Source organism: Haemaphysalis longicornis, unplaced genomic scaffold (assembly GCF_048455015.1).
Source record: "Haemaphysalis longicornis isolate Haplotype H1 unplaced genomic scaffold, Haemaphysalis longicornis Haplotype H1 scaffold_9, whole genome shotgun sequence".
Lineage (NCBI taxonomy): Eukaryota > Metazoa > Arthropoda > Arachnida > Ixodida > Ixodidae > Haemaphysalis > Haemaphysalis longicornis.
Window position 1 is genome coordinate 25,849,795 of NW_027526460.1, and position 25,960 is coordinate 25,875,754.

Here is a 25,960-nt window from a genome sequence, read left to right on the forward strand (position 1 = left end):
TTCTAGCTAGATTAATGTAAAACAAGGCGTAGCTGATGGCTTGCCCCTAGAGACTGAGGGATTCTTTTAAGGGGGGACACTGCTCTTAAAACAGCTCCTTTTTATTTTTTAAACTCTGTGAAACTTGCAGTCATGCTGCTTTTTTCCAACTGAATTCAAATATGCCATTATTTTTTGAGTCAATCAAGTTCCCAAGATAATTATATATAGAGATAATTAGCCATTTTTGGAGGAACAATAGAGAAAACGGTGTTTGTCATACAACAGTAATCTTTATATTTTCCAATACTATGTACCCTGGTGAATGTAATAAGAGAATTGTTTTTTTGATACACCACTTGGAACTAATTTCATTAAACTTTGGTGACACCAGTGGCAAGAAACCATTTCAAATGCCCATTTCGAATGCCCATTTCAAACACTGAAGTTCAATGAGCTGTAAAATTAGTTCCAAGTGGTGCATCGAAAATCCAGTTCTGTTATTGCATTCACCAGGGTTCATAGTATTGGAAAATACAAAGATTACAGTTTTATGACTAACACCGTTTTCTCTATTGGTCTTCCAAAAAATGGGTAATTATCTCTATTTGTCTAGGGAAATAATTCACTGACTCAAAAAACAATGACATATTTGAATTCAGTGGGAGAAAGCCAGAAGACTGCAAGTTTCACAGAGCTTACTTAAAAATTAAAAGAAATTCTTTCAGGAGCCATGTCCCCGCTTAAACTGTGCACCTAAAGCAGCACATGTAAATGGCAGACAGAATTACTTGCAGTCATGATAATTCCACCAGCAGACAGATCGTATGCAACCAATTTACGACATCCCTCAAATGTGGAGAAAAGTGGGAAGGGAAGCGATGATAATTGTAAAAACAGGACGTCCCTAGGTAAAAGTGTTTCAGTCAAATGCGCTCACACTGCAATGTTCGCAATATTTTATTTACTAATGCAAAGCTGATGTACTCTTTCCGTTCTAGGCCCTAGCAAAGTCTTGAGCACTCCAGAGCAAAACTCCCTGCTGTTCCCTACTCCAGAGTCAGACTGCTTGAGCATCTCCAGTGACCCAGCTGCAACACAGGTAATGAATGGTAGCTCTGTTTGAAGCTACGCTGCAATTGTATGTGGATACAGGACAGCACCATATTCATAGGATCTCTGGAGAGACTCATCATCTGATTGTCTGCCAATGTACAAATTTCACATTTAGTTTTGAAAGACCTATTTGTGACTAGTCACGACCATTCGCAGTGGCTCAGCCATTGTTATGGTATTGCATAATAGAATTCGCAGGTTTCGTTGCTGGCTTCTGATGTGCAGATTTGCCTTGAATTTGCCTTTGATTTGTTCTGTTCCTACACAGATGCCATCAAGGTACATGTTGTCTCTTTGGTATGCGTAAATGTCGACCGTATAGGTATATGTGGCAGCAATTTTGATTACTATGACAGTCAAGCCCACTTTAACGAACAGATCGAGAAACTGAAATTAGTTCATTATATCCACTTTTCACTATATCTGGCCACAAAATTAATGTGTACAAATGGTAACGGGAAACGAAGCTTTGTTCGTTATAGTAGCCACTAGTTCGTTTAAACCGGGTGCGCTTGCATTTCAACGGTGCCTTTGAGATGCAGGGGGCAGTAGGTGCAAACTTTTTCGCAGCACCGATCAATTAAGGCTGTAAATTTAAGCAGATGTTTCTAAAAGAGCACCGATGGGCTCTGTCCTCACACTTCTGCTGACCGATGGGCATATTCATCATTCATTTACCGCAGCACAAAGCAATTCATGTTTGCGAAACTCATACCTTTAGGATGCCATTTCTAGTCTCCAATTGCCGTTGCTTTTCTTTCTTATCTCCGGCATGAAGAGAGAGAGAGAATAACTTTAAGGAAGACCAGCGATGTTAGCCAAGCCGTTGTGCTGGCTTGGTACATTAGATGAGAGAAGAAAAAAAAAGAGAAAAAAAAATGTGAAAACGAAAAGATTTCATTTGATGCACCCAAAATTTTCCATCACTAAACTCTGTCCAGTTGTGCGGTCCGGAGAAATTTCAATAGAGCTTTGATTGCTCGTGTAGCCTGACTGGGACCTGACCAAGGACCCAAAACAGCTCTCAGCTCAAGTCCCGCACCAAGCTGCCTGCACAAAGATAATATGAGTGTTTGTCTGTGCACAGTGTGCTTTGGACACACGCATATAGCACGAACTGTATCCATAGTTGCTGCTCGCACATCACCGCTCTATTTTTTCTCTACCTTCAGCTTCCACTCCTGCAGAATGGCAGGTACAACGTGTCGCTGCTGACTCCCGAGGTGGCCAACGCAACAAGGTACCTCCAAATTCTCGGCGACAACGAGCCTACCGTGGACGCAGATGGCTACGAGGTTCCGCTTCCCCTTCCACCAGCCCTCGTTCAGTCACGTCTACATGCCAGTAACATGTCACCCACAGCAGTGCCAACTCCGGGAGGCACTGTTCCTACTGCGGCCGTTCGCTCGAAGAAGCCCTTCCTGTCTCCCTTCCCTAACATGTCACCACCAGCAGTGCCCAGAAGCCATGTGGACAACGAACAGAGTGGGAGCAGTGAGTCTCTCCTCGATGACGGTGACCGTCAGAATAGTCTCGAAGGCGGTGGGTGTGGAAGGAGGTCCCCCACCGTCACGTCGGCGCTCCTCAAGTCTCCCAAGAGCAGTTGCTCCGAGTCGTCGGACTCCGGCGAGCCGTCGTACGACCCCATTGAAACCCTCAAGGAAATCTTCACCCGTGGCCATAGGGAAGCCGCTGACGTTCAGGGTTGGTCGCTGTCAACGTCGTCCACGGCACCGTGCACTCCTTGCACGACGAGCGGGGACGATTCGGGACCAGCGAGTCACCGAAACAGTGGCAGTGGAATCCCTTCGGTGACATCGGCCATGGAGTTGGACTACATGCCCAAGTCATCCTGGTGCTAACGCTGTTTTGCATGCAAACCTGTGCGTGCTTGACAATGAAAAGCTCACTGCAGGCAACAACTCCTGTACTGTCCTTCTGTGTTCAATGAGGAACTACTTGACAGTGTGTTGCTGTGGGTCACAGCTTGCGGCGGACGTGTTTCAGTGCCCTTGCAAGATTTTGTGCGCTGTTGTCGAAGACCTTCTTTTCGCAACATTTCCTTCTGGAATTTTCTGAAATGGAACTTGCAGTGCTTCTGTGGTGGCTTCTATCGGTGACACGTGTAACCGGTGCGCGACATATGTGAAAGACTGAACTATACAGGTGCGACCATCAGAAGCAAAATGCAGGCTTTCACTTTGTTAGAACTGTCTTGCTACACACGCTGGTAAAGTTGCAAAATGTGTGATCTGACTGAACTAAAATTCAAGATTTCTGCCTAACTACCTAGCTTTTATATCTGATCTTGCAAAAGCACCATTCTGCCCTGTTTGAAATTTGAAATTTAATCTTGGGTGGTTGTACCGGTAAAACTGACATTGCGCTTAACTGAAGGAAACGAAAATCTGACATCCTTTTATACCAGTGCTCTTACATCAATGGGACACTCCATGCACCAAATTTTTTAACCGTTGTGTTTTTTTCCCCCCTTTTTTTGTGGGTTGAGCAGTGAAATTTGTCTTTTAGAGTAGACGTGGTCACCAAGACTCATCTTTGCTTTAAGCTTAAGCTTGCTTTAAGCTTAAGCTTTATGTTAAGCAAGTCAATAGTGTCACTGCGTACTAGTGGGACCCCTTTATTTTCTGAAATCACTACACTGCAAAAACTGGACGTTTTCACTGAATGACCGTTTGCCTGTGTCGTGTGGTCCTGCCAATAGAACTCTATGCCTTTATGCCAAAGTTATGAAGCTATATAAGAAACCTATGGTGCTCTACAAACTCTGACATACTTTTGTCTTTTGTGTACAGTGAATGTATTTAACACGTTTTGCCTGTCTTGCCTCTTTTTTGCCTCTAGAGCAACTCATATATCATGTTCTGTACGTCACAACATTGTCGCGCGTCAGTGCGCATTCATCTCCTGTTGGTGTACAGTGTGTGTTTTACGTGGTTCCAAGGATTGACTTGAATGGCATGCGTTTGTAAATATTTTGTGTGTGAGGGAGTCTGAGGCCTATGATCAAACTAGAAAAGTGATTTCGCTTGTATATATGAATGTTATACAAATTTATATATATATATATATATATATATTATATGCAAATGTATTTTACTGTATAGAAACTCTGCTTGTCACTTGCCTTTGTCGACTGCTGTGTATACAGGTCACAATGTGTGTAACTAAAAAATGAAGTTTTAACTCTGTGAACTGATAGACCAATCTTGCATGCATTTTCCCGGGCAATACTATTAATGCTTGGATTTACTACACAACGCAAGCCTTAGTTACATGGATGGTTGGTTCCTTTGTTTCAGTTCCTAAATTAAATAGGTGCCTGAACATTTTGGCTGCTGTCTCCTGATTTTTTTTCGTGAATGTACATATTAAGTGCGGAGCACTTTAGGGGCTCACCTAGCTTGTCATCGTAGCTCGCTCGCTATACTCAAGTACAGTGGAACCCCGTTAATACATTTTTCACCGAACCAGGAAAAGAAAACGAAACAGCCAGGAAAATGTAAGTGAGGAAAGCCACGAAAATGGGCTGGCATCTAACTGGTGTCGTTAAATCACCCCCTATCTAGAGCTCCATTGTTGCCAACTTGGTTTCTGCTCGTTCTGCCAAATGTAGCCGTCTTTTTTGCATTTTTATGTGCACATTTATGTTGCCAAGAGCAATTAATCAGGGGTTGGTGGCTCATATTGGCTAAGCTGACTTTTTTTATCGTGGTGAGTAATGCAGTGCATGGCGCATGCATGAAGATTCAGATATGGAAGGGTTGGAACCCATGAGGCCCCGTGTATAATAACAATAAAAAACAAAACAAAGATTGAGTAGTAGCTTGTGTATCAATTAGACTATAAAAGAAAGCAAACAGTTATGCAGGCATTTATTTTTACCTACCTGTAAATCAGATAAATCTACGTCTTTCTGTTTCGGGCTCACATTAAGTTAAAGCAAAATAAATGCTTATTAGCATGCTTTCTATGTTGCGTGCGTAATTTAAGTGGATAGCCTGCTGCCCATTTTTTTATTTGAGCACAGCACTTTGGCCACCAGTGGTTTCACAGCAGTGATGGCCTCGGCGTTGTAACCGAGTGAACGATGGGAAGACCGAAGACTGAAAGAAAACGGAGGAGCAGAGTGTCGCAAAATTGTGAGGGGGACAGCTGTTTACTGAGGCGGCACGAGACGCCCCTTTGAAAGTGTGAGGGGGAGGGAAGTTGCCGAGCCCTTGCCAGACACGTGTGTGAAATGCATCCTTGGCGTCTAGTAGCTCCCGAGAAAGGAAATGCAAAACCAGGCATTCATTTAAAGCCAGCGTCTTGTTCTTTCAAGTTCTGCATGCTGCACGTTCATTGGTCCTTCGTCGTCGTTTTCATTGTGTGGCTCGTCCGAATCGTGAAATTTGTGCGGGAGGTTCGAACATGATTTACAAAACATGCTCAGTTGCGCCATCATGCTGCGAGATAACGGCAGAGTAGCGCGTGCTGCCATGTGCTCGCTGATCACACAATCACTTCGTATCTGATCAACGCGGCAGCTATGCACCTTGACCGAGAAGACTGCAGTTCGCACTGCACAAATTTCGCATTAGGGAGTATCGTAATCATCAGTAATTTTTTTATCAGGGTTTTCGTGTGGGGGTCCCACGCGGTAAGAAAAGACGTATTAGAAGCTGATGGCCTAAATTTCTGCTTTGGTAGATGCACCTTTAGAAGGTAGAGGATGAGTAAAAAGAAGGACAGCGCAACAAAATTAACCGCATAAAAAAACGTTAACACTTATAGTAACACACCCCATTTTATTTTATTAGCCATGTGACCTTGCTCTTTACTCAATATCACTGAACACTGTTCAAAAATTAACCGCTATGATGAATGCACACCGGTACATTTTTTTTATTTGGTGTAGTAATCTGCCGGTAGAGGCCAAACTAATCTTTTTTTTTTCAGTGCCATGTCATTAGATGGGTGTGAGGATGTCTTGTTTATTTTCAATGCATGCGAAGTAAAATGAGCAAATTCAGCAATGATATGTATAGTTCCAAACATCTTGCTCAGAAGGTCTGCTTTGTACTACGTACCACATTGTACATTATCGCCTCAAAATGCTCACCTTGATAAAGAATTCTTTATCAAGGCGAGTAGGAATGAATAGGAATGAACATTAATAACTGAAAAAGTTGGCATTCGTGATTTGCACCACATTCGAGCTTCTAGGGTTCTCTAAACTGAGCTTATGTAGCTAATATAGTTCAGTTTGAATAAATAATACATGGCTTCCTATTTTGTGGCTTCATTTTCTGATATGTTGCCCATTGTTTAGAGATAACCCACACATCATTCGTTATCGGCAAACTTCAGTTTTTGCACATTTGTATGAAAAGAAAGAAACGGCCAAAAACCGGGGTTTTTAATCCCAACCCCCCTATTCTCTAATAACGTGGTTACAATAAAAGACATTATGTTTTATATAGATAGTAATAGCAACCATATAAATAACACCAGTACCAGTAGTAATAATATTAATACTCATTTCGTGTCTTCTGTGGTGTGCCAAGTTTCCTGGGCCCAGGTTGCAAGTTGTGTACATGTTGTTATAACCAGCGAAGCTGTAGCGTGTGGCCGGGGTTTACACGTGTTGTCTTTTTCGTTATATGTTGCGTGGTTGCATTTTCTTTCGTTCCCATTCCTGCTTCTATGTACGTGTCATTGCTGGGCAGCCTGCTCCTGGGAATTACGTATGATGCATGGCCTTCCCATTTTGAAGGAACACGCGGCCAGTGTTTGGCATTGCCATGTTGACGCTGCTCCGCCCGAACCATCGTTACCGCCCCTGCCCGTCGTTATCGCTCGATCTGTGCTTCACGCAGTAGATACTAAATGTTGGTAGCTCCTTGCTGCGCGCTCGCTCTGCTACGAAAGAGGTAGTGGTAAGGTAAGTGGTAAGTGATTTACTGAAATAGAAAGTATAAAAGCGGATTGTGCATATTTTGAACTCATTTGCGAGTTCACCAGCATACAACCCAGTCCGGGGAAGGGGAGAGTGAGAATGAAAGGGGATAGGTCAGAACAAATGGGGACAGAGAAAGAGGGAGAGAAAGAAAGAGATAAAGAGTGCGTAAGGCTGGCCGGCAGGCATTGGGCTACAGCCGTTTGATGAGGTCGGTCTCCCCGAGGAAGGCCAGGACAAGTCAGAAGGGAGGCGTTGGATGAAGCGATTAACCCAGTCAAGCTATTTTCACTCCTCTCCAACACCGTTTTTTCATGCATGCTTATCGGGTGGCGAAGGAAGAGTTTCCTGCGTACTTAGTTCTAAAACGTTAACGGCTACATAAAAAGAGTCAGAACCAGAGTTTTTTTCGATATTTCGATCCATGCATGTTTCGATCAACTAAATTTCGAAAGCCAAAGCCAAGCTGGCCAAGCGGCCAAACCAAGTCAAAGCCATGCGGCCATTTGCCGCGAGCCGCGAGCTTCTGGCGCCCGTGTTTCGTAGAGGCAACACGCGCTCGGCGGATTTCCTTATGATTAAATTTTAACTTTTAGTGCCGCTGAGTCATGGATGAAGGCGACGACTTGGACATAATTGAGGTGGTGCCTGCACCTTGTCGGAATGCCGCTTCTGCAAGTGGCGACGTAGTCGTCTATGAGGTGCACGACAGCGACTCCGAGTACAGTGACGTCGCTGACGATTCGTCAGTGGTCGAAATTCTGGACTATGTGAGTAGCATACCTCCCTTTATCATGTCAAGCGCTGCCTCGCCCTTATTGCACGCCACATGCTTTGTGCGTATAATATATGCCCGGCCACAGTGGTTCAGAAACGTCATTCGCCGTCGTTACTTGAACCGGGACTCGACCATCTTCCTATGTTTGCGTTGGGCTCATTTAATAACCCAGGGCGTGTTGAAGTGCTGTCATGCCGTGTGAAGAATGTTACAAACTGATGTATGAAACATTTCTGCCTTGTTTAAAACGCACAGGAACCAGCCGAGTCGTCAGCCGCGGGTGTTGAAACGGATACAGCGGGCATAGTGACAGCCATGTAAGTAGAGGCTGAAGGGCCAGTGCCTGTTCAGCGTCCCCTGAATACTGAGGGCGCCGTCAAAATTTTCAAACTCTGTCGTGTAAAGTACAAATGTCAGCAATACGCCGGTGTTGTATCCCGACTGTTCCAACTTGACATGCTAAAATTTGCCTCGGGTAGTCGCATACCTGTCTACATGCGTTAGTGTATGCCGGCGTGGTAATATTTCGTAAAACATAGTGTTAAAGGTTTTTTGGTTACCTTTTTACCGCTTCCAAACGCCTGCATTAACTCCTACCACATGAAGCGACAGCAGCAGGCTAAAAGCGGCGCGTTAAAAGTGCACTGTGTTTACTGTTTCCTATTATCATTGCTGAGTAGCTATGAACTGTGTACTGTGCCGTTACCGCATTACTTTTTACTTGGGCATAGGCAAGTTATTTAATTAAAATAACTGTTTTCCCGGCACAGCTCATTTGACAAGAACGAGTATCTTGAGTTCGGAGAGGGGTTACCACCCCAGAAGTGTTGGTGTCTGGACATGATTGAGATTGAGTCGAGGTTAGTATACTCCCCCCCTTTTTTTTACTGCCCAATGTTCATAGGTGGGTGGGGTTGCAAAAATTAACTTGTGCACTGTGAGGAAGCGGTCGGATCATTAGCACCTCTTTCCTTAAATCATTTAAAGGGCCTCTGCAACACTTCTGATAAACGCTTTCACTCTTTCCTTTGCGTCTGTAAGCACTGTGAAGTTATAGCTATCGCCAGCATGGAGCAGCACGGTGTGCTTTACTCGTCGCAGCAGATACACCGTTCGTGTCTGCTTTGCTTTTGTGGCACGAAAGTGTTGTATTCCTGGGTACACGAAGATTTCGCTGACATCATATCCGTCACAGAAGTGACGCCTGTACAATGAAGCAAGCGGCCTGTAAAGGGTGCACCCCTGCACATAGGGTCTTCCTGCGGGGAAGCAACCTTTAGTACTAAAGAGTACGTTATGCTTAGGGTTGTTCGTTTTCGAGTGTTGTATTTTAACACGAAAGTGTTTTATGCTGCGGTGCTCCACGATTTCACTGACGTCAAATCAGTCACGGAAATGACGCCAGGACACCTTTGTCGAAGCGACCCGCCAGCAGGACGTCGCTTGCCAAGCACACCCACAAAACAGCCGCCGACCCGAAAATCATGCTTAGCTGCAGATTTCGCTGCACATTTCACTTTCGTGTTTGACTGATTCCTATTTGAATGCGTTCATTGCTGCAATGGAAGAAAAACCGGTCAACATCCGCTACACCGCTGTAATGACGTACTTCCAGTAGTCGAAGAACGCCAAGACCGAGAAAGAGACAAAAATCTTTTCAGCAAGTATCTAAGTTACCTGATGGGTTGAGAGGCAGCAGTTTTTGGCTGTGGTACTTTGCGACCTCCTAATCTAAGTGCTGGATGTGTTGGTTGACCACATTCTGCAAGGATTTAAGATTTAGAAAAAAGTTTTGCAGGGTTGCTTTAAAGCTAGAGTGTAATCAAGTTTACTTAAATATATGGCATTGTCTTTTGTCACAACAGCAGTGAGAATGATCATGGGAAATTTCTTGCGGCATATGCACAAAAGCCTGCACCCAACCTAAAGTAACCCAAACTTGACGTAACCTGACATAACCTGGCCTAACCACTCTGAAAACAACCTATCTTGAACCCAGGGGTGAGACAGCTGCGCATATTGCGCCTTTTTGATACGGTTCCATTTTCCTGCTCCAAGCTGCTCCAAAAGCATGAAAACTGCGCCAGACTGCTCCAGAAGAGCCTGGAAGGCACGGATTTTGATGCTCATGTCAGTTCCGGCGGGGACGAAAGCCTCGCGCATCCTGGTCACCACTTTTATTATCGGTCAATTGCAAACACAGAAATGGCAGAAAAAGAAAGACTGAAATGAAGCAAACGATAGCTTCTAAAACACAATTGGCGTTCCGTCCGGGTTCGCTGAAATGGCCTTCCTGTTTGGGCATCGCTGTGGCTACAAACATGGCCACCGCCTGATCTGGCTGCTACTGCCTACTTCACGCGCTCAGTGCGCATCGTCAATATTTTCCCTGGTTTATTTTACGCAATCAGCTGGGTTCCAGTCTATTAATTCTATGAATTGTGGCTCTGAACAGCGACATTAACCCGGGGTTATGGTTTGAGATTTGTGCGAGATTACGAGAAGTTGCGCGGCTCGAAAAAAAGTTCATTGAAATGTGGTGCCTAAGACTTCCGCGTGGCTTGTCCTGGAGTGCAGAACGCGGTGCGTGCATCTATAATCGGGTTCGTGAAGTGAACTTTTTGGCTCACTGTGGTGTTATAAAATGCTGAGGTGTTGCTGTGCTTTGAAGCGTGATCGCGAGCCTCGGGGGTAGAACGGTTGACACGAAAGTTGCGGGCTGTGCTGCGGCGCCGCGACCTGTTCAGGCAGCGCCGAATGGCTGCAGGACTGCATGGTTGCCATAGCACGCGACTAATAACACTTGATGTATGTGAAGTGAAGTTTAATGCCAAAATCTAGGTGGCTAAACAGTAACGCTACTGAAAAGACCATGGGGTGAACGTGCGCCCCACGGACTGCAACGGGTAGGCTGGTTGGGCTATGCGACTGTTAGCTCGAAGTTGCTCAACTGCTGCCGTGACTACACTCGTTCGTACAACGCAGCCTGGGATTACAAAAATAATAATTTTAGCATTGAAATGGTAAAAAAACGCGCCACCATAGCAGATCCCTTAAATTTCATAATGTTGACGGCAGTTTTGTTGTCAGTGTTGCGTACATCCGCAACACAATATCACTAGTTAGGAAGAAGGTAGTGCAGTTAGAACTTTGTGATACTCTTAAGAAATTATTTCACGTAAGGCTGTTTCAGTGTTCTGTGTATTCAAAACTGATTGGAATGTGTACTTGACCCTACAAATTGCTAAAATTATGATTTTTTAAGCTCACAAGACGATTTAATAAATGTCCCTAAATGCTCCAAATAAAGATTCTTCTGCTCCAAAATCGAAATTTTGCTGCTCCAAAAACTGCTCCCAAATCTCTTTGGGCTGTCTCACCCCTGTGAACCCAACCCAGTATAAGTCCTATATGTTGATCGCACTATTATCCTAGGAATAACCCCACTGCAAGAAATTCGCTAACAAAAGCTCAATGAATGAGAACTCAGTCAAATTATGAAAACTGCAAGAAAAAAAAACTCCCCCAAAGCAAAGGGCAAAAAAGTCTGCCCTTGGCTTTTTTTTTATTCTTAATTTTTTCCGCACTCGGCCAAAGCCAGTTTGTCGCGATAATGGAGGGAATAAAACTAAAAATACACAAGTTTTTGTCCTCGTGCGAGCCATGTCTCGGTTCATCCGGGCTGCCTATGCGCTCCGTCTAGTCTAGTGGCCCGCTCATGAGTGTTCATTTATTTTTATTTGACTTTTTGGAGCGAATGCACGAGCGTGCGCCTTGCTCGTGTCAAATCCCGACGCCAAATTCCATTCGGAAATGACCCAGCATATTTGTGGAGAAGGACTTGTTTCTTTCAAATGGCAGCGCTAGCTGACATTTTGTTCACACCTCCTCGGTTCCACCTTCTTCACTGTCCCGGCCCTTGCGGGACTAAATTTCGTGACTGTGGCCCGCTCACTGATGTCAGTTTGAGATTCCTGCTCTAGTCTGTTGGCGCCGGTTGCTTGCCGCGGGGTACAGAGCACATGCCGTATGCCAGCGAATTCATCGCACATTTGAGCGCTGTATGAGCTATTTGGATGGTTAACAAGCTCAGTAAACAGTCACTGTGTGCTGATGACAGGGGGCACACAAAGCCACAGGCAGCAAGCACACCGATTGGAGTAGACGTGAAGCATACGGCGAGGCAGGCAACAAAAACCGAAACGAGAGAATTTGTAACCGTCGTGCCAGCACTGCCGGGTGGCTTTCCAAACCCTGCCGCATCTGGTCCTGGAGCGCCCCCAGTTGGTGGCAGGGAGGACTGAACTGTTGGTCGCCCTCAGGGGAAGGGCTCGGCCCTTCGAGGAGTTTCTGTGGCCGCCGGGCAGCGCCAGAGAGCAAGACGGAGTCCATGAGGCCCTGGGGTACTACCTGTATGCCTCAGGACTCGTCCCGGCTCTCCAGTTTCTCCCCAGTTAGACTGAACTGTGGCCGTTCTTTTTTTTTTTTTCTTGTGTGTGTGTGTGTGGGGTTTTTCTTTTTTTCCTTAGTGTTCCTAATGTTTAGCTTGTGTATCTTGTACATACATGTCCTTATTAGTCCTGTATATATGTATCCTTCCCTTCTCTCTTTCCTCCCTTTCCTGTACGCCTTCTTCCCTATTCCCCACACCCCCCCACACCAGCAGGTGTTCCGGTGTCCACCTTTAGGTGAGACAAACTGTGCCTGCTGGTGGTCTTTCCTTCCAATTTAGCAATAAATTCATTCATTCATTCAGAGAATTTGTATGGGGAGGCATATATTTAGGGTTGTTCGTTTTAGAGTTTTCGATTGTGGGATTTAATGCGCCAAAACTGATCAGATTAGGAGGCGCTCCGTAGTAGAGGGCTCCGGATTAGTTTTGTCCATCTGGGGATCTTTATCGTGCGTTGAAATCTCAAGCACACGGGCGGTTTTGCTTTTCGCCTCCGTCAGAAAAGCGGCCGCTGGGGCCGGGAATCGAGCAGCACAACGCCTTAGCCACTGCGGCGGGTCACATTCATCATCTCAAGTGAAACGTTTAGGGGGGTAAAAAATCGGGTGCTGTTTTTCAAAGGGATAATCAGGGAGATATCAGTATTTTTCTAGAACCATTCTGAAAATCGGGTCTTTTCACTACGAGTGGTACTGAGTGGTGCACGTGGTTTATTTTATCAGAAGGTATCACGAGTTAAAATTGGTGGTTGCTTCAAGCTGGTAGTCAGGGGGGACATCAGGACATAAGGGTTTTCTAGCAGATACTCTCCAAAATTTGGCGTTTGTGTGGAAATGAATCGGTAATGATGACAGTAAAGAGCGTTGGTAATTTTGAAGAAATGAAACAGTTTATTCACGAAAAGCTGGTCATGAATGGATGGGACAGGTCTCGAATGGAGACCTGTCCTATCGTTGAACATATCTCGGTCAGGAAAAAGTTCTCTCGACATCACAGCTTCCATTAGCTAGGTACACCAATGTTAGTGCAGCACTTCCAAGCCTGGGGTAGCGAGCGGTACAGTCATGCCAATACTCAACGAGTTTTAAAGCTATATGTTTATGGGGCTTGCTTTCAGCAAGTACTGGTTGAGAATGGCGGACCGTCGGCGCATGCTTGTTCAGATTGCTACTTTGAAAAGGTCCATTCGGGGAGAAATCGTGTTTGACTTGATTCTCCTAAAACATGTTTGGGGCGTAAAAGTCGGGTAAAATCTGGTTTTAACTGAAAATGAACAACCCTACATATTTTTAGCCGTGGCCACAGCTGCTGTCTCGTTGCTAGGGGGAAATCTCTTGAGCACATGCGCAGTTATTTGCTGAATACGTCGCAGTCGCGACTGCCGCTTGACTACTTAGTCAACACACCTGATTGGTGACTTGAATACGGTTTCGGTTAGTCAGGGCCTAGTGAGTGCTGACTTGCACAAGTCGTGATTAAGTAGTCAGGGCTGCTAAGTTTGGTCAGTCCCTTGTTAGTCACTGCCTGTGAATACGGGCCACTGTCTTTATCACTTGTACGGGTACCATTGTTTGAAAACGTTTATCTTTACAGGAGGCGGGTTAGCCTCCCTAACATGGAGTCCCCCGTTCCGCTGGCTGAAGTGGCTCCGGTCAAGCGAGAAGGAATGACGCTTATTACTTGGAACGTCGATGGTCTCAACCAAGACTTCCTACATCAGCGGATCAGCGCCATTTGCAGACTCACCTTGAGGTATCTTTGTCTGCGTTTATATATATCACCGTGCTTAGTTGCTTGCTTGTTGGCATGCTGTTTTTTTTGCTCCCCCTTAACTTGATGAGCTCAAACTTCATTGTGGAAAGAATCCACGGTTCTCCTCTCAGTCGCAAATTTTGTTGTTGTCTCCGAGGTTAGGCGGTACTCTGTGTTATCATCAGCGGGAAGTGTTTGACTTTAAATGCTATGTATAGCATATCCTGTACCAGCGTTAAAAGTTGTCTTGTACCAATTACACAACGTGCCTTAAGAATTGGAATAAGCTGACGTAGAATAACCTTGTTTGCAATAAGCTTCAAGTACCGAGCAATATACCCAAGTTTTGTTAGACTCGTGCTTTTCCTATACGCCTGTCTGTTGATGAAAGTTTGTAGAAGTGGTCGACGTTATTACAAGATAAGGTAGCAGGGAAGGGGACTAAGTGGCCCAGATCATCTGCGCCTGTCACATGCAGTTTGCTGCTACTGTTGTGTGGATGGCTGTTTGGGGGGGTTATTGGTTTTACAGCAGTATGAGCTTTTGCAGCAACCTTATGCAACCTAGAGGTAAAAGGGTAGAAAAATGGAAAGCGTTTTAATTCATTCGCGCTGCGTGCAGTTGTACTACTACAGGACTTTAATTGGGCAGCACAGAAACATCAGTAGCTAGAATTTTGTCTTTGTTCAGCCTCCCCCTCTCTCGACAATTTTTGGTGCACATAGCCGCTTAATTTGGCGACTGACTCTAGACACTTGGCAGGAATTTCAGACATAGCCTGCTGAAGTGTGAGGATAAAAGGTATTGCTTCGGGATACCAATGCTGGTGGTGCATTGAAAATTCGTGGTCACATATAGGGCCGTAGAATCGTGCTAGTTTAACCAGACAGACAGGTGATCGTTTTTATCGATGCTGTGGGTTCGGTTCTATTAATGCAGTGGGATTCCGGTTGTGCCACAGGTTTGTGTAAACAAGCTGAATTTACACCACACTGTCTCCGCCCCCCTTACCACTCTTCCTATTCACTTTCACTGTGACCTTGTACTGCTGATGACAACGCAGAGTTTTTTTGCGGAATCGCACTGCTGCTCCTAGAGCTGTAGGGTTGTCCAGGTCTAGGTGATGTGCATGTAAAAGATTGGAATGCACGTAGTGAATGCCTGGCATCTATACTGTTTAGCCCAAAGTATGAGGCTTTTCTTTCCATCACTCGAGTTGCATTTAACTGTCAGCACAATGTGGCATGAGGTTTATTTTGATGCGAAGAGTGCATCACGGTGAGATTTAAGCTTGTAAATTTGTGATGTCGAATTTACCGCTGTAAATGGTTATTTTTAGCAGCGAAGCTGTTTAGCAAATAGTTATTTTTCGTGTCCGCAGTTAAAAAATAGCAAGAAAATGCTGAGCGCAAGTGAGCGCATGCCTCGTGTGACTGCCCGACAGCTTAAAAACAAAGAAAATAAGAAAGTGCTGAGCGTTTGTGTGTGCGTGCCTTGCGGCAACTGCCTAGTGTCCCCACCGCACGTCTGTCAAGCCAAGCATACCCACTTGGGGAGATTGGCCGAGATTGGCCAAAAAAAAGCTCCAGTGTTCGCCGTAATCGTGGCAAGAATTGCTTGGAACGAGAATTACTCCGCATTCACCGTAATAGGGGCAGTACTCACTCGGAATGACATAGACACGTCAAAGTGTATGCCCCTCCAAGGCGAAGTCCGATGATTGCCACTTCCAAAAATATGAAGGAAGCTCACACTTATAGCAACAGTGGTGGAGTAAAGGTTGTTGCAGCAGTGAAGAAGAAGCAAATCGGCTGCAATCGTGGACTTGAACTGTCGTGATTATCGTGAAGGTTGCTTACAGTTTCGCCAACTTCAAGTCTTACGCGTTGGTGTGAGCTTCCTTCATTTTTTATGTTTGTAAGTTGGTTGTCCTGCTCACCCATTTGGTGTCTCTCTTAACCCCCGTAGCTGGGCTCCTGATGTTATCTACCTGCAAGAGATTGTGCCGGAGATTGAACCTGAGATAAGGCTGAGGTTCCCCCAGTACCTGTACCTGCCCGGTGACCGCCAGGGATACTATGTGGCCACGTTGCTCAACAAGAACACAGTGAACTGCACAAGCCACAGCGTAGTTCCATTTTCTTCTACCAAAATGGAGAGGCACATCATATTCGCTGAGGTGAGTGCTTACGATATGTAGCTTTTGCTCAGTTTTCTTTGCACCAAAAATCCTTGTGCAAACACTAACTCTGGGCCGTCCAGCAGGTCTTGGGGACGCTCGAAAGGCATGAGACTTGAGCCGGCAACGGCGTGCATACGGCTCAAGCCGAGTAAATGCTAACCTTTATGACAACGCTGGTCCCGCCTCTTGGCGCTTCAAAACGCCGATCTGCAGGCACAAATAAAGTTTATTCCAATCCAATTCAATTGTATGTTGATGGATTTCCCCCATGGGATCATTACTATTGATGAGGAGTACGCTTATTGACACCATTTGTGGTCCGAAACCTTTACCCACTTTCCAACTGTCCTGGTCTGAAGCTATTTTGCAAGTTTCTGGTGCCGCCCGCGAAGAAAAGCCCAAAACTGCTCAAGGAAAACTCGCTGGACATTTATTTTCTCTCGCATTCTGCACACAACTCCGTTACTAATATTTGAGCACTTGCTTCTGCCGGATCACTGTCATCACTATCTGATAAAGGCATGTAATTCTCCTCCTAACTATGAAGTCATCATCGCTTTCGCTGAATGCACCAGTGTGAAGTGCACAACTGAGAACGCTGTGGGATCCAGAAGGCCCGTGAACATTGTGCTGCACCTTAGTTTTAAAAAAGAAGTAAACTTGTGCAAAAAGTAAACTAGTGCAAAAAGAAGCAAAAGAAGTACAAATTTCACTTATCTCTCAAGAGATGGCGCATTAGGTATACAAAAATAGTGCGCACTATACCTCAAGAGATGCCACATGATATAGTGTTTATGTAATAAATCCTCATTTTAAGCGTTCGGTCATTTATCTCGTTAGGTCAGAAGTTTCACGTTTGCGCAACTCGCATAACAGGTTACGCGAGACAGACGTCGGCAAACTTGTGCAATAATATCAGCTAGCAAAACGACAGTTTAGACTCGTGCGAAACAGCGTAAACAGTTTACGAATGCCCAGTTTAGATTAAACGTGGTTACTTCTGCCTGCGCCACTCGTCCGTGTTGTTGACTAAAAGTTCAACCATGTTGATCAGTCGTATCAGAGATCAGACATCTCCCATTAAGTTGCAGGGCGAGTTTCATTATGGTGCCGATGTTGTAGCTTTATCCGACCCTTTGCAAGCCCACTCTATGCCGACATACTGTGCAGACGAGGGAGAACTATGATTGGCTTCTTGCTGGGTTACTGAAACGTCACTTCACGAGTTGAGGAGGAAAGCCTCGGTGAAACCATAACTGCATTTGTTTTCCTATTTGCCGATATCGGGCAACGAAACGGGTATGGATTGCCTGTTTATCAAGGTTCCACGGTTATAAGCGCACACACAACACAATTTTTTCGAAAATCTCTTCACGACCCCTTTAAGGGGGGACGCGGGTCTTAGAATGGTCAAAAATGGCCAAAATATCGATTTTGAGAAAATCCAATTTTTGGAATCATTGTACCTTCAAGCACCTGCCTTCAAAATATCAACGCGAAATTCCATCGGGAAATACTCTAAAATCATGTTTTGAAACGTCTCGAGGGCCACGAAATGCCCCGAATCGGGCAAAAGTTGCTTCAAATTCCCGCGCGCCCCGCGGGCGAAGCAGCCGACCGATCGCCGCCATCTTGGTCTTGTTTTGAAGCTTGTTTCTTTGTGCGCATTTTGCGATATCTCAAAATGGCGTCGCTTGAGTAGAACGACCGCCCTTGCCAGTTTTCCGAAGGCACCTTCTCGGCCGCCGATTGGCTAGAGCGGGCGCGCGCGGTTTGAGTTCGCCATACGACCCCTCCCATTGGTCGGCGCGACTGCTGTCATGGCGGTCGCCATCATGGCGTCTGCTACGCGCGTCTGACGGAGTCCGCTCTTCTGGCGCAGCGCTCGCTTAGAGCAGTTTTTTTTTACAGTTTCTTCTAATTCTTCCATCGCGTACTTTCGTGAATGATGCCAGGAGACGTACGTTTGAAGGAGACGACCTGTCATGCGCACGGGAAGCGAAAGCGTCGTCCGCCTATCCCAAGGTCGCGTGGTGCGACTTCGGGCCGCTCGACTCCGCCGGATGAGAATCGTTCGCCGCCTCGTATTGCCTCGCCTGCCCCATCGCCTGACCAACCACCTCCGAAATCCATACCTGGTCCAAGCACGTCCTGCCGGCTTGACACGAGGTATTACACGGTGAAGGAGATCGCCGCGCGTACGAAACACGCGGACGAGGTCAAGCGCGGAATGGAGACCAAGTCAGCAACGCAACGGAAATTCGACCTCCTTGAAGTGGATTTGGCGCACTCAGAGGAAGAATCCGGCACAGATTTTGTCTTAGTGGATTTTGCAATGCTGAAGGACCTTTTTGCGCACGTCAGGTGCGGCAAGTGCGGGCTGGCGGCGCCGGATTTGAGGAAGCCTGACCGGCAGTACGGCCTCGCCGTGAAGCTCGAGGTGACGTGCTCGGTTTGTGAACACCGTGTGGAACGTTTTTCCTCGCCAAGGACCGAAGGATCTGGCAATATCACTCTTTTTGAAGTGAATATGAGGGCTTTGAAAAGTATTCAAAGCATCGGGAAGGGGGTGACTGCTCTGTCAGATTTTTGTGCTGGTATGAACTTGTCCCACAGAGGCCTGCACCACAAGACATTCCAAGCGCACTTGAGGAAAGTGGTCCAGGTTTGCGAGGACACTGCAGCAGCCTCTGAAGCTGATAGTGTGCATGCCATCAAGGACTTGTACTCGGACCTTGGTCAGCCGCCAAACAACATAGATGTGATGTTTGATGGCACGTGGGACAAGGGGACGGTTGTCACACATTGGAGTAGGCTGCATCATTGAAGTGTACACCGGCTTGGTGATTGATCATGTAGTCCTCTCTAACTTTTGCTTAGGTTGTGCCATCGGACCCAAAGCTTCAGATGAGGGCTACGAAGATTGGCTGGCAGACCATGAGTGTCAGCGAAACATTGACTGTGGTGCAGGACGCATGGAGGTAGAGACAGCCCTGATAATGTTCAAGCGCTCGCTCTCCAAGAATGGGCTGCGGTACACAACCGTGATGTCCGATGGAGATAGCCGCACCATGCACAGCTTGAAGGAAGAAGGCGTCTATGGGTTTATCCCCATAGGCCAAGAAAGTTTGCCTTTCGGCTACATTTATTTTCCCCAAAAGGCTCTTTTGAGGGCCAACAACATGATGCACTTGCAGAAAACGCACTGCCCAGTGTCCCACCCCTGTATCCTCTCAAACTTCCAGCATAAAAATCACGAATGAAATAGCCTCACCAAAGAACAAAAAAAGGGGGGCACCTAAAGCAAGTTTCACCCTCACACTTTTGCCGTACACAATATTCTGGGTACCACAGTGCACTGTAATAGATGATGGCACTTCACGAAGGACTGTTGCAGTTTTCACGACGCCAGCAAGACACCACCAGATTTCACAATGCTAACAAAATGCCAACCGATTCGAAGTCGATAAATTTTGCTAAATTCCTGATGGGGTCCGTTACTTGGCCTTTTGTATCTCCAGTTCTAGTTGACATTTTTGGAATCCAAAGACAGATTTGAAAATGGGAAGAACATGTCTTTGTTACTGGGAAATTTTGAAGCTACACTACTGACGGTTCATCTCATAACACATGGCCAAACTTCAAATGCAGTTTTCTCAGTTTCATATTTTTGGTCACTTCCCTCAGCCTTACGCAGCTTTTTGGAAACTTCTTTTTGCTTCATAAGGTCAATCTTGGTACCATTTTTTTCAGTACAGCCTGAGGCAGCTGATGACATTCTTAGTTTTTCTGTTTAGGCTACGCATAAATAATGACTTGCAGTTATTTTGATGAGCCAAAATATCCAATACTGCCATGTTTTGTACTTAACATATTTTTTTAGGATGCCGTGACTTTAGAGAAAAACGAAGAATGTCATCGGGTATGGGAACTCTCTGGCTATCCATTCATGTAATTAAAAGCGACAAAATGCAATGCGAAAGTTCATTAAAGCTGCGTAAGAAATTACCTAATTGCGGTTTAGACTTTGTATGATAACTTTTGAACTAACAGCACCAGCTCAAATATAATTGCATATTTGAAATCTACAGAGAAAAGCACATCCGTGTGCAAATTTTCGTAAGTTTCTACTCATAAATAAAAAAGTTAGTTTTAAGACCCTCGTCCCCCCTTAAAGGACACTAAAGTGCAAAAAACAAGTTGGCTTCCATTGGTAGATTACAGTGCCTTAAATACAGATATACCACTCGCAACAGCAGCATTTGCATATTAAAGAGACCACCAACTGATTTTTGTCGAGTGTATGCACCCTATCCCCAATGAAAGTTTATGATTAAAGACACCTTGAACTGAAATGGCCTTTCGAATAAAAGCCTGGACTGTTTGAAAGTGGAACTTTTATATTCACAAGCCTCGCCGTAGTTAAGTGTGCTGCCGAAAAATGCTAGCAATTATGACACTAAAACGCAATGCAACTTGCATTTGTTTGCTCGCAGGAATGAAGAAATACTTTCTAAAACATTATTCAAACTTAAGGAGTAACGAGTGACCTACTTATGGATTTTCTGTATGCAGTGTTTTACTCTTGAGCTTGTCCACGTATGCGTTTTGATTTTTCTTCGGTAGAGGGCTCAGCCAGTCCATGCAGAAAATAAAGCCTGTCTGGCAGGGAGGGAATGTAGCCTTTATTTGTTTTCGTAAATAGCCGTGCAAAAATCTAGTCACCGATGGGGGTGTTGAAATAAATGGACTTCGGAATCGGGAGAAATTCGGGCTCGAGTGAAAACGTTAATCGATAGTGTTGGAGGAACACATTGTTTGGTAGTCGCTTTGATGCAGAAGGCAGGAGAAGCGTGAGAACAGGTATCACCACCACCCCATAAGCTTTTACGATTTGTGACATTGCAAATCGTGAATAATCGCTGTGTGCACGAGCCTGCAAGAATGGCCCCGACTTTGATGACAACTCTCTCCCACTCTCTGTTGTGCAGGCCACCTTCAACGGCAAGCCCGTCGTCCTTCTCAACACGCACCTAGAGAGCATGGGCTACTCGACCGAAGTGAGGCAAGTACAGCTGCGGCGGTGCTTCCGCATGTGCAGGAAGGAGGCCGCGGAAAAGACCGTCATCTTCGGCGGGGACCTCAATCTCAGGGACAGAGAGGTGAGCACCAGAGTTACTTGCACAAGGAATGCGACACATACTTTCAATTGTAAAAATGCGCGCAAGAGCAATGGTTTACAAAACGCCGCTGACGCATCGTTTGGCGGGACGCATCTGCGGTCTTGTAATTTCCCTACCCCGCGCGGAAGCAGCTGTCAAAACAGTCACCATATGTGCGACATTCTTAGCTGATACTCTATTTAAAAATACCAAATACAAAAGCCAGGACTCAGTTTTAGGTGGAGTATTTATATTGAAATGAACTGAGTACTCACTCAAGCCCAAAAAATGGCGCGCAGTTAGTGCCGCCTGAGGCCCCACTAGAAAAACAGTATTGTAGCCATCAGTATCCATGGCCGAAGCCAACTAAAGCGCAAGTGATTGTCTGCCATTTTGATTATAAGTGCTCAGCGTTTCTCTATTAGGTTGGAAGCACAAGTTCGCCTCCTTGGTGCCACTATGTTGGTAGCTGTTATGGTGTTATGGTAGTGTTGTTATGGTGCTGCCTTTGAATGGAAGTTGTGCTGGTGGTTGAGGGCTCGTCGAGCCTTCAAGGTGGCAACTAGACAACGATGAAAGAAATGTCCGGGTTGAAGGAGGGGGTCTTGAGCCCAGGATGTCATCCTGGAAAGCTTTACCGCAGACTCGTTCAAAAAATGCAGCATTGCGAATGCACTTGACACCATCGAACATCTCGTGCGCTATGAGGGTGACAAGTACAAGGAGGAAAGTACTAGCAATGAAGCCACTGGTGGCAGCATTGAGTGAATCCAAGCTTGTTCGTGGCTAATAAATGCCATTTTAGTTTTGTAGCCACTGCCATACTAACTTGTTTCAACCGGCTTAGATTTAAGGAATTTTTATTGTCTGGCTTCTCAACTTTTAAGGGTCAACTTACAACCGAGTATTTATATTAGTATGTAGACAACTGAGTATATATGGTAGTATGTAGCACTCAAGAAAGCATTCCAAAGAAAGCAAAGATAATTTTGTCAGTTAGGAAAGTGATTTGGCTGCTGTTTCTTTTTGTTTTTGTCGGGCAAGGAATGATCTCAAACAACTAGTAACACACACAAAAAAAGGGGGGGGGTGGAGGACAGTGAAGTTTTATTATGCTTGAAAGAACATGCGAAAAAAAAAAGTAATTCAGGTTTCCGCACAAAAAAGGGCTCTTTATTCAGAACAGTGCATTGTCCGACGGATTGATTGGTGCAGTGAAAAAATTGCATGAGTGTGGCTTTCAGCGGGTTCCCTACTCCCCATATTCCCCTGAGTATTACCCCATCTGATTTCTTCTTGTTTGAAGACTTGAAAAACTTGGCTCAGCAGAAGAAAATTCTCATCCACTGAAGATGGCATCATCGTTGTTGATGTGCATTTTCCTGCACTTGACAATTCCAACTTCTTTTGTGGGAACGAAACAGTGGCGGTGGACCAAGTGTGTAGCCCCAGTGGTGTCTATATTTATAAATTGAACCAATTGTTCTCAGTGAAAGTGTACAATTTGCATTTATACTAGATTTATCAGGCAGGCCTCATCGATTCCATCTGCACAGCATTGTTGTGCTTGTAGTTTACACGTACATTCACGCATGTACACACACTGCCTTTAGCTGTGGGCATGTAAATGGGAAGCAGTGTCTACGTGGAGCCTTGCTCATGTGTTGGGAATGCCAAAACCTATTGCAGCTACAGCGGTATCTATCCAGTTGCAATACATTTGAGATTGTTCCTGATTCACAACCAAACGACATCAGCTGGAGTTCACTTTGCCTGAAGGGCTTTTATTGCACAAGGAACTGGATCAGGACTTTGATTGATTGTAGGGTTTAACATGCCAACGCAACGCAGGCGATGAGGCGCGCCGTAGTGGAGGGCTCCGGATTAATTTTGACCACCTGGGGATCTTTAACGTGCGCCGAAATCTCGTACGCACGGGCGTTTTTGCTTTCGACTCCATCAGAAAAGCGGCCGCCACGGCCGGGAATCGAACCCGCGACCTCGTGCTCAGCAGCGCAACACCTTAGCCACTGAGCCACCGCGGCGGGTAGGATCAGGATTTTGACTCCACTGATGAGGACACTTACCTTCATCATTGTCCCTGAAGAAGAAAGTGTATGACTGCTGAATGTTACTGGTACTCACCTACGGGGCAGAAACTAGGAGACCCACCAAAAGGGTTCAACTTAAATTGAGGAGAACTCAGCAAGCAATGGAATGGAAGAAGATAAGTGTAACATTAAGAGGCAAGAAGAGAGCAGAGTGGGTCAGGGAACAAACGCGTGTTAAGGGCATGTTAGTAGAAATTAGGAAGAAGAAATGGGCGTGGGCAGGGCATGTAATGCGAAGGCAAGATAACCATTGGTCACTAAGGGTAGCAGAGTGGATCCCTAGAGAAGGCGAGCGTGGCAGGGGGCGGTCGAAAGTTAGGTGGGCAGATGAGATCAAGAAGTTTGCGGGGATGAATTGGCTGCAGTTAGCACAGGACCGGAATAATTGGAGATCTGCAGTGGGCTCTGCAGTGGGCGTAGACAGGCTGATGATGATGATGTGGAGGACACTTTCAAATTCTAGGGAATACTATTGCCGTTGCTCTATTGTTGTTCTTACAAATGCTGCATATTCAGTGGGGCCTGTATGACTAGCCCTGTCTTTGGGAGTGACCATTGACCTGCGATTTCCCCCGTCGTGCCCTGCTTCTTTCCGTAGGTTGACTCCATAGGTGGTGTACCGGGCGACGTGCAGGACATGTGGGTAGCTTCTGGTTCTGACCCGAGTTGCCGGTACACGTGGGACATGGAGCGCAACGACAATCTGGACTTTAGGGACAAGGGCAAGCCACAGTTGCGCTTTGACCGCGTCTACGTCCGCCACTCGCTGCCGCCGTCACTGTCACCCACGGCCTTCCGGCTTATCGGAACGCGGAGACTCGAACGGGAAGGGTGCTTCCCCAGCGACCACTGGGGGATTGTGTGCCAGTTCAAGTGTTCGTGACGGCAACTTCCGCCCTCCTAATTGATCTGGCATCGTAGCTGAGAGTCACTGTTTAAGTTATGCGTCATGGACTCGACCCTTTCCGAGCAACATTATTTCCATCAAACATTGTAAAAATTTGCGTATTTTTCTACTCAAACCACCTATTGTTTCACTTCCAAGTTTACAGGGCTCTAAATGGAAAGGTGCTTTGTTTAGAGCCATCTAAACAGGTCGTAAAGAGAAAATACATTTGCCGTTGCTTAGTTTTCTCTGCTTTAACAACCTTTAATAAACATAAATTTGAAATATTTTCACAATTCATTGCTTTCGGAATTTTTTCGCAATGCCGTCAGTCAGCAGCGCAACTAGCAGTGACGTCTTGTTAAAGGGGCACTGACACTAAAGTTTTGCGTCTTGTTATTTTTGTTTTTTGTGATAAGTTGCTAATGACCGATTTATCACATGTGGAAAACTCATTTGCTTCAGTGCGCGATGGTTGTTTAATTAGAGACGTTTTTAATGCCGCCAGTAACATTTTCGGTTTCAGCGGGTGCCACAAAAGATTGGATTTCGTATAGACAAAGCTGTCCTTGTGACTGCCAGACGGATATCACAGAGCAGAGCTGCCGTTGTACTGTCATTTTCGGGTCGATGGCAGTTTCTGCTAATGCCCCTACTTACTGATCTCATCAGCCCCAATTAACTAAAAAGCGACCGTGGACGTGATGCAGGTGCTGCGAGTGCAAATTGCTGCTGCTGCTAGAGAGCGACACACGACGCTTGAGGCGGGAGGTGCGGAGGTAGGGAGGTGCGGGCTGGGAGCAGCCGGCCAGCCTGCCTATAGATCCGCCTACAGATGTTAGGCTTGTCGCTGCGGCGGATATTCGATTTTCGCTCTTGTAAGCGGTGCAGATGACGATTTTTAATGCAGTTTGCCATCACCTCACTACCTCCTTCCTCATATCTCCAGCTTTGTTTGGGACTTGAGTCCCATTTACAGTAAAGCCTCGTTACAAGAGGCACTGAAGGGACCTGGGAAACGTGTCTCTTGTAACCAAAGTCTCTTGTATGCAATGTTGCTAACATTCAAACATAGGAAAGCTGACCAAACGCTTTCATTCAAATGTTTCTTATAACCAAGTGTCTTTTGTAACAGAGCCTCTTGTAATGAGGTTTTGCTGTAGTGGAGTGGTAACTAGCTATCACTTGAGCTACCTGTGCCTGCCTGCGCTGCTTCGCGGCCGCAGCTACCGCCTGCACAGTGACTGGGCTGTCGTGTGCCCGGCGCGTTTTCACATCCATTGTAATAAAGAGCAATAAAAATAGAGTGCCTGAAATCGCCATAGAACTTGGGTCTCGGCCAGCTGCCCAACGAGCCAACGAAATCCCGGTGCCTCTGCCGCCAACAATTAGATTGTTTGTAGCTCAAGAGCAAAAGCACCGACTTCTGATCAGAGCGGCGAGGCGGCGAGAAACGCTGGCAGTTTGGAAGCGGCCAACACAAACTCGGGACATGTTTAGATGTTGTTTATTTACTCCAAATCCAAGTAGATGTCTATTTCGCGAGGACCTCCGCTGGCTGCTCGGTTGCGTTTCGCACACT

At 45.8% G+C, this 25,960-nt stretch overlaps 2 protein-coding genes across 7 annotated transcripts in view; both read left to right on the forward strand.

Annotated features, from left to right (window-relative positions):
• Positions 1-3,962, forward strand: part of Sev (receptor protein-tyrosine kinase sevenless) — a 149,324-nt gene extending 145,362 nt beyond the window's left edge. For 3 of the 5 annotated variants that reach the window (XM_077683976.1, XM_077683980.1, XM_077683978.1), the window contains 2 exons: positions 981-1,081; positions 2,268-3,962. In XM_077683976.1, the coding sequence (XP_077540102.1) occupies positions 981-1,081; positions 2,268-2,957 (791 nt within the window). In that variant the 3' untranslated portion in view covers positions 2,958-3,962. The remainder of the gene's footprint in view (positions 1-980; positions 1,082-2,267) is intronic. The other 2 variants (XM_077683977.1, XM_077683979.1) reach the window with 1 other exon arrangement.
• Positions 3,963-7,255: 3,293 nt separating this feature from the next.
• On the forward strand, positions 7,256-25,705 carry LOC144153072 (tyrosyl-DNA phosphodiesterase 2-like). Of its 2 annotated transcripts, XM_077684718.1 has the most exons (7): positions 7,256-7,824; positions 8,088-8,149; positions 8,603-8,692; positions 13,879-14,037; positions 16,006-16,216; positions 21,211-21,381; positions 24,091-25,705. In XM_077684718.1, the coding sequence occupies exons 1-7, from the start codon at positions 7,663-7,665 to the stop codon at positions 24,373-24,375; spliced, it is 1,140 nt and encodes a 379-aa protein (XP_077540844.1). In that variant the 5' UTR covers positions 7,256-7,662; the 3' UTR covers positions 24,376-25,705. The 2 variants fall into 2 exon arrangements, with proteins under 2 accessions (XP_077540844.1, XP_077540845.1); XM_077684719.1 differs by lacking the exon at positions 8,603-8,692 and having other exon boundaries at positions 7,258-7,824.
• Positions 25,706-25,960: the final 255 nt, after the last annotated feature.